At 43.3% G+C, this 15,962-nt stretch overlaps 1 protein-coding gene across 4 annotated transcripts in view; it reads right to left on the bottom strand.

Moving 5' to 3' along the window:
* Positions 1-2,486: 2,486 nt before the first annotated feature.
* Positions 2,487-15,962, bottom strand: part of ZNF169 (zinc finger protein 169) — a 42,778-nt gene continuing 29,302 nt past the window's right edge. For 3 of the 4 annotated variants that reach the window (XM_055271852.1, XM_063636214.1, XM_063636213.1), the window contains 3 exons: positions 14,232-14,358; positions 13,645-13,737; positions 2,487-6,623 (listed from right to left, as the gene is read on the bottom strand). In XM_055271852.1, the coding sequence (XP_055127827.1) occupies positions 5,065-6,623; positions 13,645-13,737; positions 14,232-14,358 (1,779 nt within the window). In that variant the 3' untranslated portion in view covers positions 2,487-5,064. The remainder of the gene's footprint in view (positions 6,624-13,644; positions 13,738-14,231; positions 14,359-15,962) is intronic. The other variant, XM_055271853.1, reaches the window with a different exon arrangement.

Here is a 15,962-nt window from a genome sequence, read left to right on the forward strand (position 1 = left end):
TTTTAATGAGATTGCAAAATTTTGTAAACTATAAGGTTAGTGAGACTGACATCTTCATTATATTGAGATGTTCTCACCAAGAAGAGAGGATGCCTTTCTATTTATTGAAGTCTATTTCTGGTTTCAGTGGTGCTTTATAGTTTTCTATTTGTTGGTTTCGAACATTCTTTATTAAACTTATTCCTAAACATTTTATCTTAATCCAGTGTTAACAAAATTGGAGTCACTATTTTTTTTTTTTTTTTTTTTTTTAAGACGGAGTTTCACTCGTTGCCCAGGCTGGAGTGCAACGGTGCGATCTCGGCTCACAGCAACCTCCACCTCCTGGGTTCAAGCGATTCTTCTGCCTCAGCCTCCCGAGTAGCTGGGATTACAGGCGCCCGCCACCATGTATTTTTAGTAGAGACGGGGTTTCTCCATGTTGGTCAGGCTGGTCTTGAACTCCTGACCTCAGGTGATCCACCTGCCTCGGCCTCCCAAAGTGCTGGGATTACAGGCGTGAGCCACCGTGCCTGGCCTGGAGTCACTGATTTTATATTTCATTTTGTGCTGTTTTAGGTATTAACAGCCAGGTCTATTATATTCCAGAGTTCAAACAGAGTAACCCTAAAGATGTTTTGGTGGTATGTTTTTTCTTTTCAAAAGGCCTATAGCTGAATATTGTGTAGTAGTGTTAAGCATATATTTCTTTTTATTTACTTTTTTTTTTTTTTTGAGACAGAGTCTCGCTCTGTCGCCCAGGCTGGAGTGCAGGGGCGTGATCTCTGCTCACTGCAAGCTCCACCTCCTGGGTTCACGCCATTCTCCTGCCTCAGCCTCTTGAGTAGCTGGGATTACAGGCGCCTGCCACCACGCCCGGCCAATTTTTTGTATTAGAGACGGGGTTTCACCATGTTAGCCAGGATGGTCTCGATCTCCTGACCTCGTGATCCGCCTGCCTCGGCCTCCCAAAGTGCTGGGATTACAGGCGTGAGCCACCGCGCCCGGCCAGGCGTAGATTTCTTATTTCCATAAAACACTAATATTTGTTTCTGGTGTGGTTTTCTATTAACCCAATCAAATGGTTCTTTTCCTCTTCTTTCATCACCATTTTTATCTAAAAGCTTTCAGATGTATCTAGCAGAGATATTATTTTTTAAAAAGTTCCATATATATATATACACACACACACACACACACACACTTTTTTTTTTTTTTTTGAGATAGAGTCTTGCTCTTGTCGCCCAGGCTGGAGTGCAATGGCGCAATCTTGGCTCACTGCAACCTCCGCCTCCTGGATTCCAGTGATTCTCCTGCCTCAGCCTCCTGAGTAGCTGGGATTACAGGTGCCTGCTACCATGCCCGGCTAATTTTTGTATTTTTAGTAGAGACAGGGTTTTGCCATGTTTGCCAGGCTGGTCACGAACTCCTGACCTCAAGGGATCCACTCACCTTGGCCTCCCAAAGTGCTAGGATTACAGGTGTGAGCCACTGAGCCCAGCCTGTTTTTTATTTATATATCATTTATCAGGTCCATTTTGGGTGAATGGCCGTAGAAACTTCCATTATGGAAAAACACTTTCAAGTACAAGGTCAATATATATGCTGGAATGGTTATTATTTCTATTTCTATTTTCAGTAGAAATTTTTAAACTGCTGGCATGAAATGACCCCATACCACACATATGCGTGTGCACGTGCAGGCATGCACGCACACACACATACACACACACACCATGCTTCCCTTGTGACTTCAGCTCTGGCCATTGGATAACTTGCTGAGGCAAAATGGCTTCAGTGAAAATGTGTTGATAAGGGCTGTCCCCAGTGGTCTCAGGGCATCCCCACCAAAGCTAACCCAAAGACCGTCTCCAGCTGAGATGCTGGGGTCAGTGACCTCCATCTGTCATTCTTCTTTCATCTATCCTCCCAAGGCAAATTCTTCCAAACTAAAATCTCTTTCTTTTCATTCTGGTGAAAAACCCCTCTGAGCCAGCAGTGGCTCCAAGCACTGGGGAGATGGACCATGCAGTAAACACTCGGTGCTGAAGGAACAGGGCCAGGGCCATTCTTGGTGTAGGCATTTGTCAGGATCTGGGGCATTTGGGCTCTGGGGATCAGGGAACAGGAGGGACTGTAGCTAAGGGGGCAGTGTCTTGGGCTGGATAGAAGGGTGGGTGGCTTCAGAGCCTTAGCTCCTGACTGGAGCTTTAAGGAAGGTTGTGGCTGAAGGGCTGGATCACTGGCATGTAGGCATAGCTAACATGACAGGGATGTGAATAAATGCCCTTCAATCTGGCATCAGGGAAGGTGAGCGTGTGGCCAGTGGCTCTCCTCACAGACACTGGAAGACTTAGGAAGAGGTGAGGTTGAAGACCGTAATATCCCTGTCCCATAGGACAGTAGTCTAGAATAAATACGCAGAGTAATTCCTCCATGTCTCCGACAAGGTTGAATGCCTTGGGGTTCTCCTCAAAGTATCAGTGAATGAGGTACATAGCCAGGTATGCAGCTTTGTAGAGAAGCAGTTTATTAAAACAAAAGACCATAAAATACAAAGGACCACTGTGCAGAAAGTAAAGCATAAACCAACTATCTCATGATCAGTGAAGGAAAGCAACTCTTTTTCCTCCATTCCATATCAGGAAAGTGGAACATCTGTTATTGATTTCTGCCATCTTCACACTTATGGAGAAAGGAAAGGAATTCAGGAGAGCACTCTTATGGCAGGTGCTCACGGCTAGACATGAATTTTGGAAGTCCAGAAGGCAGAGTGTTATGGACTAAATTGTGTCCCTCCCCACCCAAATTCATATGTTGAATCCCTAATCCCCAGTGTGACTGTTTTTGCATATAGGACATTTAAAGTTGTAATTAAGGTTAAAACGAGGTCTTTAGGATGTTGCCCTAATCCAGTATCACTGGTGTCCTTTTAACAAGAGACACCAGGAAAGTGTGTGTACAAAGAATAAGCTATGTGACACCACAGAGGGAAGGCAGCCATCTGCAGGCCAAGGAGAGAGGCCTTAGTAGAAACCAAATCTGCCAACACCTTATTCTAGGACTTCCAGTTTCCTGAACTATGAGAAGATAAATGTCCTATTGCTTAAGACACCCAGTCTGCTGTTTTCTTATGTCAGCCCTAGCAAATTAATACAGATTTTGGTACTGTGATTGGGATGCTTTGTAACCTAAAATGTGGAAGTGGCTTGGAACTGGGTACTTGGTAGAAAGAAGATACAAGAGTTCTGAGACACATGTTAGGAAAAGCCTGGATGACCTTTAAAACACTGTTGGTAGGAATGTAGATGTTAAAGGTTCTGGGCTGGGTGTGGTGGCTCACACTTTGAGAGGGCAAAGCAGGAGGATCATTTGAGGCCAGGTGTATGAGACCAGGTTAAGCAACATAGCAAAAACCCGTATCTACAAAATGTTGTTGTTTTTTTTTTTTTTAATTTTAAGGTGATTGTGGTGAGGTCTCAGACAGAAATGAGGAATGGGTAATGGGAAACTGGAATCCTTGCAAAGGACTTGCCCAAATTGCATTCTAGTGTTTTGTGGAGTATAGAAATTGTGAGTGAGGCAGTGCAGAATATTCAGGTGATATTTCTATACAAAGTGATGCAAGTGGAGTCTGTTTTCTCCTTGCTGCTTATAGTAAAATATGAGAGTAGAAAGATAAATTGAAGGAAATGTTAAGCAAAAAAGAACCAGTACTTAAAGATTTGGAAAATTCTCAGCCTGTCCGCATTGCAAAAAATGAGAAAGTATGTTCTCCAAAGAACACTAGGCTGTGGCTGGACAACCATGTGATAAAGAGATTAGTATAGGTCTGAATGGAACCAATTAACCATCTCACCAGAAATGCTGCCAGCCTGAACTGAATAGAGAAAGAGACACGACAAAATGAAGGCCGGCTGTTAGACTTCTGGGATTCTACAGGAAGGTACAATAGAGCTATCCAGTTGCAAACATACGTTGATCTTCAAGAAAAGGGAAGAATGTGATTCTCAAAGGTTCTAATGGGCCCAAAGAGTACAGGTCTAGAGGGCAAGTATGTCTCCTCCTCAATTTCAGTGGGCCAAGAGCCGCTGCCAAGGGCCAAGGGAGCGACACTGCAGCTCCCGTGAGCCTAAAAAGCAGGGCTGCCAATCCAATTGGCCCAGAGGGCAGAGCACTGAGCCAAACGGGATTATTCCCGAGACTTAAAATCTAATGGAAGTTGCCTTGCCAGGTTTGAGACTTTCTTGGGATCCATCGTTCTTCATTTCTTTCTCATGTCTCTCCTTTGGAATGGGGAAGTCCAGCCTCTGCTTGTCCCACCATTGTATAATATTTTGGAAGCAGATAATCTGTCTGGTTTCACAGCATCACACCTGGAGAATTTTGCCTAAGGATGATTTGTACCTAAAGTCTCATTCACGCTTGATTTAGATGATATTTAAATGAGATTTTGGATCTAGAGTTGAGGTTGAAATGGGTAAAGAATTTTGGGACTGGTGGGATCATGTGAATGTATTTTGAATGTCTGAGGGACCTGAACTTTGGTAGTGGAGTGTTATAGACTAAATTGAGTTTCCCAAAAATTCATATGTTGAAGTCCCAACCGTGTAGTGTGACTGTATCTGGAGATAGGACCTTTAAGAAGGTTATTAAGGTTAAATGAGGCCATGTGGCTGTGGCTCTATCCAAAATGACTGGTGTCCCTAGAAGAGGAGGAAGCCACACCAGGAAAGCATGCACACAGAAAAAAGCCCACGTGAGGACGTGGCCAGAAAGCAGCCATCCGCAAGCCAAGCAGAGAGGCTTTAGCAGCAGCCAAACCTACCAATACCTTCATCTGGGACTTCCAGCCTCCATAAATATGAAAATATATTTCTGTTGTCAAAGTCACCCAGCCTGGGGTACTTTGTTATGGAACCCCTAGCAAGCCAAGACAAATTGTGAATATAGAAAGTAAACCAAAAATCAACTATCTCATGACCGATGAAAGAAAGCAACATTTTTTTTTTCCATTCCATTTCAGGAAACTGAAGCATTTACTAGTGATTTCTGCCAGCTTCACACTCACGGGGAAATGAAAGGTCAGAAGACCTCTTGGGGTAGGAGCTGATGACCAGACTTGGTCCTCCTGTGTCTATGCAAGTGAGACTTCTGGCTAAAGCCACGCCCACACTCCCTGCAGACATACGGCTTCTCCCCAGAATGGGTCCGCTGATGTCGGATGAGGGCAGACTTAAAGCCAAAGCCGCGCCCACATTCATCGCAAATGCAGGGCTTCTCTCCTGAGTGTGTCCTTTGGTCAGAGATAAGGTGTGACTTCTGGCCAAATCCTTGTCCACACACCCTGTCTACATAAAGCTCCTCCTCTGAGTGTGTCCTCTGGTGTCGGGTGAGGAGCGACTTAAAGCCAAAGGAACGCCCACACTCAGGGCACAGATAAGGCTTCTCCCCTGTGTGTGTCCTCTGGTGTCTGATGAGGGTGACCTTTTGACCAAAGCCACGCCCACAATCAGGGCACAGGTAGGGCTTCTCCCCTGTGTGTGTCCTCTGGTGTCCAATGAGGGTGACCTTCTGGCTAAAACCCCGCCCACACTGGGGGCACAGGTAAGGCTTCTCCCCTGTGTGTGTCCTCTGGTGCCTGATGAGAGTGACCTTCTGGCGAAAGCTGTGCCCACACTCAGCACAGACATAAGGCTTCTCTCCTGAGTGTGTGACCTGGTGACTAAGGAGGAGTGACTGCTGCCTGAAGCCACGCCCGCACTCAAGGCACAGGAAGGGCCTCTCCCCTGTGTGTGAGCTCTGGTGCTGGAGGAGTGATGCCTTCTGGCAAAAGCCTCTCCCACACTCGGGACACATGAAGGGCTTCTCCTCCAAGTGCGTCCTCTGGTGTAGAATGAGGGCTATCTTCTGGCGAAAGCCTCGCCCACACTCCTGACACACAAAGGGCCTCTCCCCGGAGTGAATCCTCTTGTGATTAGTGAGGGAGGATGTATACCTGAAGTGTCGCCCACATTCCCTGCACACATAGGGCTTCTCCCCCGAGTGCTTCCTCTGGTGTATGGAGAGGGAGGCCTTCTGGCTAAACCGACGCCCACACTCAGGACACAGGTATGGCTTCTCCCCGGTGTGTGTCCTCTGGTGCTTGATAAGGTCTGATCTCTGGCAAAAGCCTCTCCTGCATTCAGGGCACACATGATGCTTCTGGTGGCTGAACAGGCTTGACTTTTTGCTAAGTCCCAGTCTATAGATTCCACGTATGACTGCTCCAGATTCTGAGGTGTCTACTCCCTTCAACATTGTGTCTGACCCCCCAGGACTCATCCTCTGGGCCAGGCGAAGGTCTGTTCCTCCTTCTCTGTTCCCTTCTACCCATTCTACTGGGTCACCTTGATGTGGGCTGAAGAATGTCCTAGAAATTCTGCTTGGCCTCTTTCTTAATGAGGTGTCGGGGCCTTCTGTCTCTCCACTTTCTCCTTTTTCACTAGAGCATCTTGGAGCTTCTAGTTGGAAGTCACCTCCTGCAGATGAGCTTGGGAAGATCTGTGTGGGATGACCACTTAGCGCATATTGTCTGAGGAGCTGCGAGCTAGAAAAGGCCACCAGGTGGGGAAGACTGGGCTGGAATTCTGTCCTAGGCTCTGCTAGAGAGAAAGTCTCGGTCAGAATCACCACAGGTGCCTGTAGATTGTAATACCTGCCCAGCAGTTTTCTTCAGATGTTCACAACAAAGACCTATCTTCCAACCCACAAGGGCACATTACATGCTCTATTGCAGCACAGAAAACCCACACTACAAACTAGTCCTATCAGCCAAACTAAAAAGTTCAAAAAAGCATCACAGGCAGCTTCAGCTCTATACATTGCTGCAAGTAGAGTTACACATTTATCTTCCTTTCTTGGGCACTGCTCCCTTGCTTTTGCTCCAGCTCAAGCCTATTAAACCTTGCCTGAGAAACATTTGTTTGGCCTGCTGTTTATCCAAGAGCCAAGAACTTGGTGTCTGAGCTGCAGTAAGTAACAGACTGATTATGATCTTGAAGGTGCTATAAATAAGATCTAAGCATCTGAAGGGGAGCCATGCTTTGGGCTTCCTTGACTATGGTGACTCAAGTAAGGGGCACCCACGAATCAGATAAGCTGTAGCAAGAGATACTGGTTTCTGTGTGGAATAGGCTTTAGGCCAGGGAGCTTCCATATCAGCCTGATGTGAGTTGTCTCCTGAACTGCCGGAGGGACACTCTTAAGTCCTCTTGAAGAAGAGGAATCCCTGATGCTGCCCTCCTGGCAAACGAGGGTGCTGTCCTCCAGCCTCTGGGCAGACTGCAGCCAAGTATATTCCCCGAATAGCACTGCGCAACACTGTGTACACTGTTTTGCTCAATAATCTAGAATTTTTAAAAAATCTGGCAAATTAAGGTGAAGCTCAGCGTTTGAAGGTTAATAATAGATGACTTCTTATTAGCATAAAGATATTTCAGGGATTATACATATTTTGGCTTAAGCATATTCTTATCCATGCACAAAAACTGTTAAAACTATACAAATTGACTTTTTCAAAAATTTTTGTTTCCAGGTTTAAATAGGCTGCCAATCGGAGATAATACTAATTCCCATGATGGTATAAATTAAAGGCTCTGGAAATTGGCAGCTTCCATAAGTTGATACCGTAACTCCTATGGACTAAGTTCTTTTTTTTTTTTGAGACGGAGTCTCATTCTGTTGCCCAGACTGGAGTGCAGTGGTGTGATCTTGGCTAACTGCAACCTCCACCTCCTAGGTTCAAGCGATTCTCCTGTCTCAGCCTCCTGAGCAGCTGGGATTACAGGCGTGCACCACCATGCCCAGCTAATTTTTGTATTTTTAGTAGAGATCGGGTTTCACCATGTTGGCCAGGCTGGTCTTGAACTCCTGACCTTAGGTGAGAGACGGGTTTTCACCATGTTGGCCAGGCTGGTCTCGAACTCCTGACCTTAGGTGATCCACCTGCCTCAGCCTCCCAAAGTGTTGGGGTTATAGGCGTGAGCCACTGCGCTCGGCAGGACTAAGTTCTTATAAGTCATTATGGGACAACCCTTAATAGAGAAGTCTGCTTTCATCATCTCTGAAATGTTTGCTGTAGTGAATAAGCGAAGTATTCGGTAAAAGAAAAATAAGGCATTTTCTTATCCATGGCTAGTTTATCTTTTTTACCTTATTTTTGTTTAAAGATTCCTGTTTTTTAACTCAGATTAGAAATTGAGTCTCCTGGAACAAATTTTTTTTTTTTTTTTAAAGGAGTCTCGCACTGTCGCCCAGGCTGGAGTGCAGTGGCGCTATCTCAGCTCACTGCAACCTCCACCTCCTGGGTTCAAGCAATTCTCCCACCTCAGCCTCCTGAGTAGCTGGGATTACAGGCGCACCTACCATGCCTGGCTAATTTTTTGTATTTTTAGTAGTGACAGGGTCTCACCATGTTGGCCAGGCTGGTCTCAAACTCCTGACCTCGAGTGATTCGCCTGCCTTGGCCTCCCAAAATGCTGGGATTACAGGCGTGAGCCACCGCGCCCAGCCCCTGGAACAAATTTTTAAGAGCATTGATCAGAAATGTACCCGGCAAGTAGCAACCCATAGCAAGAAACTGAATCAGGGTTTCAAGTGCCCTATCAGAACAGAAGTGAACAATTTAATGGAATTAAACTACTTAACGGAAGACCCTTGGTTCAAGGCAGACAATTATAAATAGAATACTGATTTATATGTTATTCTATTTGTTAACTATTTTTAATCACAAAATATGTATTTCTTATTTTTGACCATACTATTCCTAAGAAAAACTCTTTGTGTCATTGATTAGAGTCAGTAAGATCATATCTGCAATAGGGAACTTCAGCAGCTTTAGGGATTGCCATTCACATTCCATCTGGAATACAGAGAAGGTCCTTCATATTAAAATATTCCAGTGGAAAAAGATGTGAGTTTTGCAAGATTACAGCACACAAAATCACTATACATAAATCCATTTTATTTCTATATACCATCAATAAACAACTGAAAATTGATACTTAAAAATAGCATCAAAATATGAAATACTTAGGGGCAAATCTGACAAGAGATATGTAAGGCCTGTATACCAGAAATGACAAAACAATGCCGACAAAAATGAAAGAAGTCTTATGTAAATGGAGAGCTATACTGTGTTCATGTACTGTAAGACACAGTATTATTTATGTGTAAGTTCTCCACAAATTGATACAGATTCAACTCAATCCCAATCAAAATCTCAGCAGGCATTTTTGATACAAACTGACAAGTTGATTCTAAAATTCATATGAAAAAACAAAGAATAACGAAAAGAACTTGCAAAAAAAAGCAAAGATAGAAGATTTTTTATTTTATTTTGAGATGGAGTCTCGCACTGTTGCCTGGGCTGGAGTGCAATAGTGCGATCTCGGCTCACTGCAACCTCTGCCTCCCAAGTTCACGTGATTCTCCTGCCTCAGCCTCCCGAGTAGCTGTGATTACAGGTGCACACCACCACACTCGGCTAGTTTTTTTTGTATTTTTAGTAGAGATGGGGTTTCACTATGTTGGCCAGACTAGTCTCAAACTCCTGACCTTGTGATCTGCCTGCCTCAGCTTCCCAAAGAAGATGGAGGATTTACAGTGAGTTCAAGACCTAATAAAGCTACAGTAATCAAAACTGTGGTATTGGCATAGAGACACTAACAGAGGAGTAGAAAAAATATAGAGTCCAGGTATAGACCTATCACATATGGTCAACTGATCTTCCACAAAGATACATAGGAAATTCAGTAAAGAAAGGGTAGTCTTTTCAATAAATGGTGCTGGAAAAATTGGATATTTGTATGCCCTTCCTCCCCTAAAAAAGTACATAAATTCAGACCTTTTATCAAGTATATTTACTCAAAATAGGCTTACAGACCTAAATGTAATTAAAAATTATAAAATTACTAAAAGAAAAAAATGAGAATCTTTTTGACCTTAGTTTAGACTAAAATTTCTCAAATACACTACCAAAACTGCAATTCATAAGATAAAAAATTGAAAACCGGACTTCATCCAAATTAAAAATTTCTCTTTGAAAGACACTATTAAGATTATCAAAAGTAAACCACAGAAAAAATGTTTGTAAATCTGATAATGGACTTCTACATAGAATATCTGAAGAACTCTCAAACTCAATAATACAAAAATAAGAAACCACATTTTTAAATGGGTAAAAGATGTGAAATACTTCACTAAAGAAGACATAAGATGGCAAATAAGCTCATGAAGATACTCAACATATCAGTCATTAAGAAAATGTCAAAACCACGGTAAGATGCCACTCACTACACAGCTATAAGAATGTCTGAAATTAATATAATAACCAAGCCAAGTTTTGAGATACGGAACACCTGGAGCTCTCTTACACTGCTGTGGGAATGTGAAACGGTGCAGTCACTTTGGAAAGCAGTTTGTGAGTTTCTTCAAAAGTTGAATATATATTGTACCCATCATCATACAACCCAGCCATTCCAGTCCCAGGTATTTATTCAACAGAAATGAAAGCATTATATTCACACAAAAACTTGCATGCTTAAAACAGCTTTATTTATATTTGTCAAAAATGAAAACCCAAATATCTTTTAATAGGTCAGTATTAAAATGTGACCTAGCCATATAAAGGAATACTCAGCAATAAAAATTAATAAACTACTGATACACACATTATAGATAAAATTCAAAATACTTATGCTGAGTGAAGAATCCAGTTGTATCCTGTATAATCCAGTTATACAGATTCTAGAAAATGCAGACAAATCTTTAATTACAGAAAGCTGATCAGTGGTTGCCCAGGTACAGGGGAGGACAGGAAGGAGTGGGAGGTAGGAGTGAGGCAAAATAAAATTTTCAAGGATGACAGACATGCTTGTTACTTTAGCTGTGGCAGTGGGTTCATGCATGTATACATATGCCAAAACTAACCAAATTTCACACCTAAATAAGTGTAGTTTATTATACCTTAAAAACATATCTTATAATATACCTTAATTACTGTATCTTAATAACATTTTTATCATTATTTCACTTTATTTTTTTTTGAGACAGAGTCACTCTGTAGCCCAGGCTGGAGTACAGTGGTGTGATCTCAGTTCATTGCTACCTTCGCCTCCCAGGTTCAAGCGATTCTCACTCCTCAGCCATCCGAGTAGCTGGTATTACAGGCATGCACCACCAGGCTCGGCCAATTTTTGTATTTTTAGTAGAGACAGGATTTCGCCATGTTGGCCAGGCTGGTCTCAAACTCCTGGCCTCAAGTGATCCGCCCGCCCCTCGCCCACCTCAGCCTCCCAAAGTCTGGGATTACAGGCGTGAGCCACTGTGCCCAGCCCATTTTTATATAATGAAACGCTTTTAGAAAGACAAAAGCACTCAGTTGCTACATACTATAATACCAGCTATATAGTTATATTTAAAAGCAAAAAAAAGACAAAAATAAAATGCCAGGAAACCATGAAAATAAACAAGGAAGAAGATAAAGCAGGCAAAAATTTATTTCTATCTCCCAGCATTCATATAAAATTAATTCCAGTTAGATTAAAGACCTAAATGTTTCCATAATTTATATGGGATTTCTACAAATCAGTAACAAAAAGAATGGACCCATTGAAAAGTAGGCAAACACCTTAAATGGTCAAATCACAGATGGAGAAACAGGAAAGGCCAAGCAACATATGAAAAGATGCTTATGCGCACTAGTAAGCAACTTAAAAACCCCTCTGAGATTTCGCTTCCAGCTGAATAGATGGATAAAACATGAGGTCTCACAATCCCAAATGTTGGTGAGGATGTGCAACAAGAATTCTCATAGACTCCTGCTGGGAGCATAAGCTGCCATGCCCACTTCAGAACACAAGTTGGCATAACTTACATAAGTTGAGGCTACACATGCCTGTGAACCAGCTACTACACACCTAGGTATATATCTTTTTTTCTTCTTTGTGAGATGGAGTCTCGCTCTGTCACCTAGGCTGGAGTGCAGTGGTGCAATCTCAGTTCACTGCAATGTCCGCCTCCCGGATTCAAGCAATTCACCTGCCTCAGCCTCCTAAGTAGCTGGGATTATAGGCATGCGCCACCACGCCCAGCTAATTTTTCTATTTTTAGTAGAGACGGGGTTTCACCATGTTGGCCAGGCTGGTCTCCAACTCCTGACCTCGTGATCCACCTGCCTCGGCCTCCCAGAGTGCCGGGATTACAGGTGTGAGCCACTGCACCTGGCCGGTATATATCTTAAGAGAAACTCTTGGATGTGTTTCCAAGGAGGCATACAAGAATACAGAACAAGATTATTTCATAGCCAAAAGTTGGAAACAATAATATTATGTGCAGAGAAGTTTACAGACATGCAAAACAACACCCCATATGAGTGAAGAACCCATCGGATGGAATAAAAGGATAAAGACAGTCATGGAATGCTAACTCAGAAAACAGAGGTGGAGGAACGGGACACGATCAGGAAAAGTATGGGGCTATTACCTGGTTCTATAACACGCTATTTCTTAGGCTATAGGGCTGCCCCAACCCTGCTCATTGTACAGTTTTCCTTTTTTTTTTTTTTTTTTTTTTGAGACGGAGTCTTGCTCTGTCACCCAGGCTGGAGTGCAGTGGCGCGATCTCGGCTCACTGCAAGCTCCGCCTCCCGGGTTCACGCCATTCTCCTGCCTCAGCCTCTCCGAGTAGCTGGGACTACAGGCGCCCGCCACCATGCCCGGCTAAATTTTTTTTTTTGTATTTTTGGTAGAGACGGGGTTTCACCGTGGTCTCGATCTCCTGACCTTGTGATCCACCCGCCTCGGCCTCCCAAAGTGCTGGGATTACAAGCGTGAGCCACCGCGCCCGGCCATTGTACAGTTTTTCATACCTTGCTGTAAACTTAAATAATCTATGATAAAAGAAACAAAGTTACGAGAATTTACAGGATAGAAATGATGCACAAAAAAGCTACCAGGTTAAGAATAGAAACTGGCTGGGCGTGGTGGCTCACGCCTGTAATCCCAACACTTTGGGAGGCCAAGGCAGATGGATTGCCTGAGCTCAGGAATTCGAGACCAGTCTGACCAATAAGGTGAAACCCCATCTCTACTAAAAATACAAAAAAATTTAGCTGGGCATGATGGCGGGCACCTGTAGTCCCAGCTACTCAGGAGGCTGAGGCAGGAGAATCACTTGAACCCAGGAGGCGGAGGTTGCAGTGAGCCAAGATCATGCCATTGCACTCCAGCCTGGGCAACAGAGTGAGACTCTGTCTCAAAAAAAAAAAAAACAAAAAAACAAAAAAAAAACAGGGGCAGGGACTTAGTCTCAAAGGACAGGAACTGTTTTGAAGATTATGCCAACCACATGAGCCCAAGAATGGAGAAATCCTGAATGTGCTCGAGAAAGGAAGCCAAGTGAGGAGTGAGGCTCCCTGACGGAGGAAGGAGATGGAATGCCAGGGGTGCCCTCTCCTGGGGGGAGGCATACAGTGTGGAAGGCAGGCAGTGCCATGCAGCCTTTACCAGTGGCCTAGGAGGCCTGAAGAACTTCCTCCTAGTACCTCAAAGACAGCCCCTCCTTCCTTACCTGCTGAGCTCCTCACTGCCCTGCACGCTCGCCTGCCCAGGGCTTCCCACTCACCTGGACAAAGGTCCAGATGTTCGTTCTCCTCTCTCCAAGGTTCATCGCCTTGCTCCAGCTGTTTGATGAGTTTTGGTTTGGAAAATGCAATTCCTACTCACAGGAAAAAAAAAACCAAGGTCATCTTGAGTTAGTGGCTTAAGAGGTTATCTCAGAACTCAGAGCCAACCCAGGAATGCAATAAACCCAGAAGGTGGTAGGGAGGTGCAGGGGTGGAGTAAACTATGTTTGAATGCTAAGAAAGGATGCATACAGGGAGGGGATCCTAGACCTAAAGGCAATATGTTGATTCTACTCTGTGCTTGAGTCAATAAAAATATTCCTCCTTTTGAAGGAAGATAACCTTAGAGGAGCCCAGCCAGGGTAAACAGGCCTGAAAAATGCAGTGAGACACACCACACGCTCACAGCGTGTGCACGCACACACACACACACACACACACATAAAACTGCACTATGAAAGCCAGGCATTCGCTGGGGGAATAGGGGAAAAAACCGTTTTTCTGAGTCAGAAGCATGGCAGCTTGCTATGTAAGAGCTTAAAATACCCACAAGCAGAATCTGAAACCTTAAACAGGCCAGCCTTACCCACAGAGACCAGATGGCTGTAGTTCTCCAGCATCACCTCCCTGTACAGGGTCCTCTGAGCAGAACTCAATAGCTTCCACTCCTTCTGGGTAAAGGCCACAGCCACATCCCAGAAGGCCATCAATGCCTGTAACACAAACACATCCCTGCTCACTCAACAGCCAGCCATGCCCACTAACCAACTTAAGCCACTAACCATAGTCAAGGCAGAAGGAAGCAGTCCTAGAGCACCCAAGTGAGATTTATAGATCCTGCTTTTAACCTGAAACCTGGTTCCATATATTCAAGCCTATTAATCCCCTCCATACACTGATGCTGGTTCTATTTCTGGGCTCTCTGTTGTACTGATCAAACACACAAGTTTGATTATCGTAGTTACATAGCAGGACTGGAAATCAGGTAAACCAATTCCTCTCACTTTATTTTCACGTTAAAAGTTGATTTAGCTATTCTAAAACAGCCCGTGCCTGTGCCTTTCTATGCAAATTTTAGAATAATCTTGTCTATATCTCTAAAAGCCCTTGCTGAAATTTTGATAGGATTCCCATTAAACCTGTATATCAATTTGGTGAGAACTTACATCTTTACTATATTGGATCTTCAAATCCATAAACACAGTATGTCTCTCCATTCGTTTAGACAATCTATGATTTCTTTCATCAACATTTTGTGATTTTCTGCAAACAGACCCTACACGTTTTGTTAGATTCACACCTAAGAATTTCTTCAGCTTTCTTCTTTTTTTTTTTAGTAATTTTAATGGTACTGTATTTTAACTTCAGTGACCATATGTTCATGCTATGACATATGATACAATTGTTTGTCTTGTTTTATCTTCTATATGGCAACCTGAGTAAACTTTACTTAGCTTTAAAAGCTCTTTTCCGTTCGTTCCTTGAGATTTTCTACATGGACAATCATGTCCTCTGCAAATAGGAACAGTTTCATTTCTTTGTTAATGATCTGTATGTCTTTTATTTCCTTTTCTTGCCTTATTGCTGTGGTTAAAACTTCCATTTTTTCTGGTAGTAGTTATCCTGTTGAATGAGAGTGGTAAGAACAGATATAACCTTGGTTTGTTCCCAATCATGGAAGGAAAGCATTTAATCTTTCACCATTAAGAATGCTGTTCTGGCCAGATGCAGTGGCCCACATCTGTAATCCTAGCACTTTGAGAGGACAAGCCGAGTGGATCATGAGGTCAGGAGTTCAAGACCAGCCTAGCCAAGATGGTAAAACACCATCTCTACTAAAAACACAAAAATTAGCTGGGCGTGGTGGCGAGTACCTCCCAGCTACTTGGGAGGCTGAGGCAGAGAATTGCTTGAACCTGGGAGGCGGATGTTGCAGTGAGCCGAGATTGTGCCACTACATTCCAGCCTGGGCAACAGAGCAAAACTCCATCTCAAAAAAAAAAAAAAAAAGAATACTGTTCCATAGACCAGAATCAGAGTAGATGTTTAAAAAATTTTTTTAATTAAAAATAAATTATATAAAAAATACTGTTCCACAAACAGGATAACTACTACCAGAAAAAAGAAAAACATATTTTTGTGGGATGTGGAGAAACTGGAAACTTGCACATTGCTGATGGGAATGTAAAACTATACAGTTTCTATGGAAAACAGTTCGGCAGTTCCTCAAAAAATTAAACATATAATTAGCATCTGATCCAACAATTCCACTCCTAGGAATATACCCCCAAAAATTGAAAGTAGGGACTCAAACAGA

Source organism: Symphalangus syndactylus, chromosome 3 (assembly GCF_028878055.3).
Source record: "Symphalangus syndactylus isolate Jambi chromosome 3, NHGRI_mSymSyn1-v2.1_pri, whole genome shotgun sequence".
Lineage (NCBI taxonomy): Eukaryota > Metazoa > Chordata > Mammalia > Primates > Hylobatidae > Symphalangus > Symphalangus syndactylus.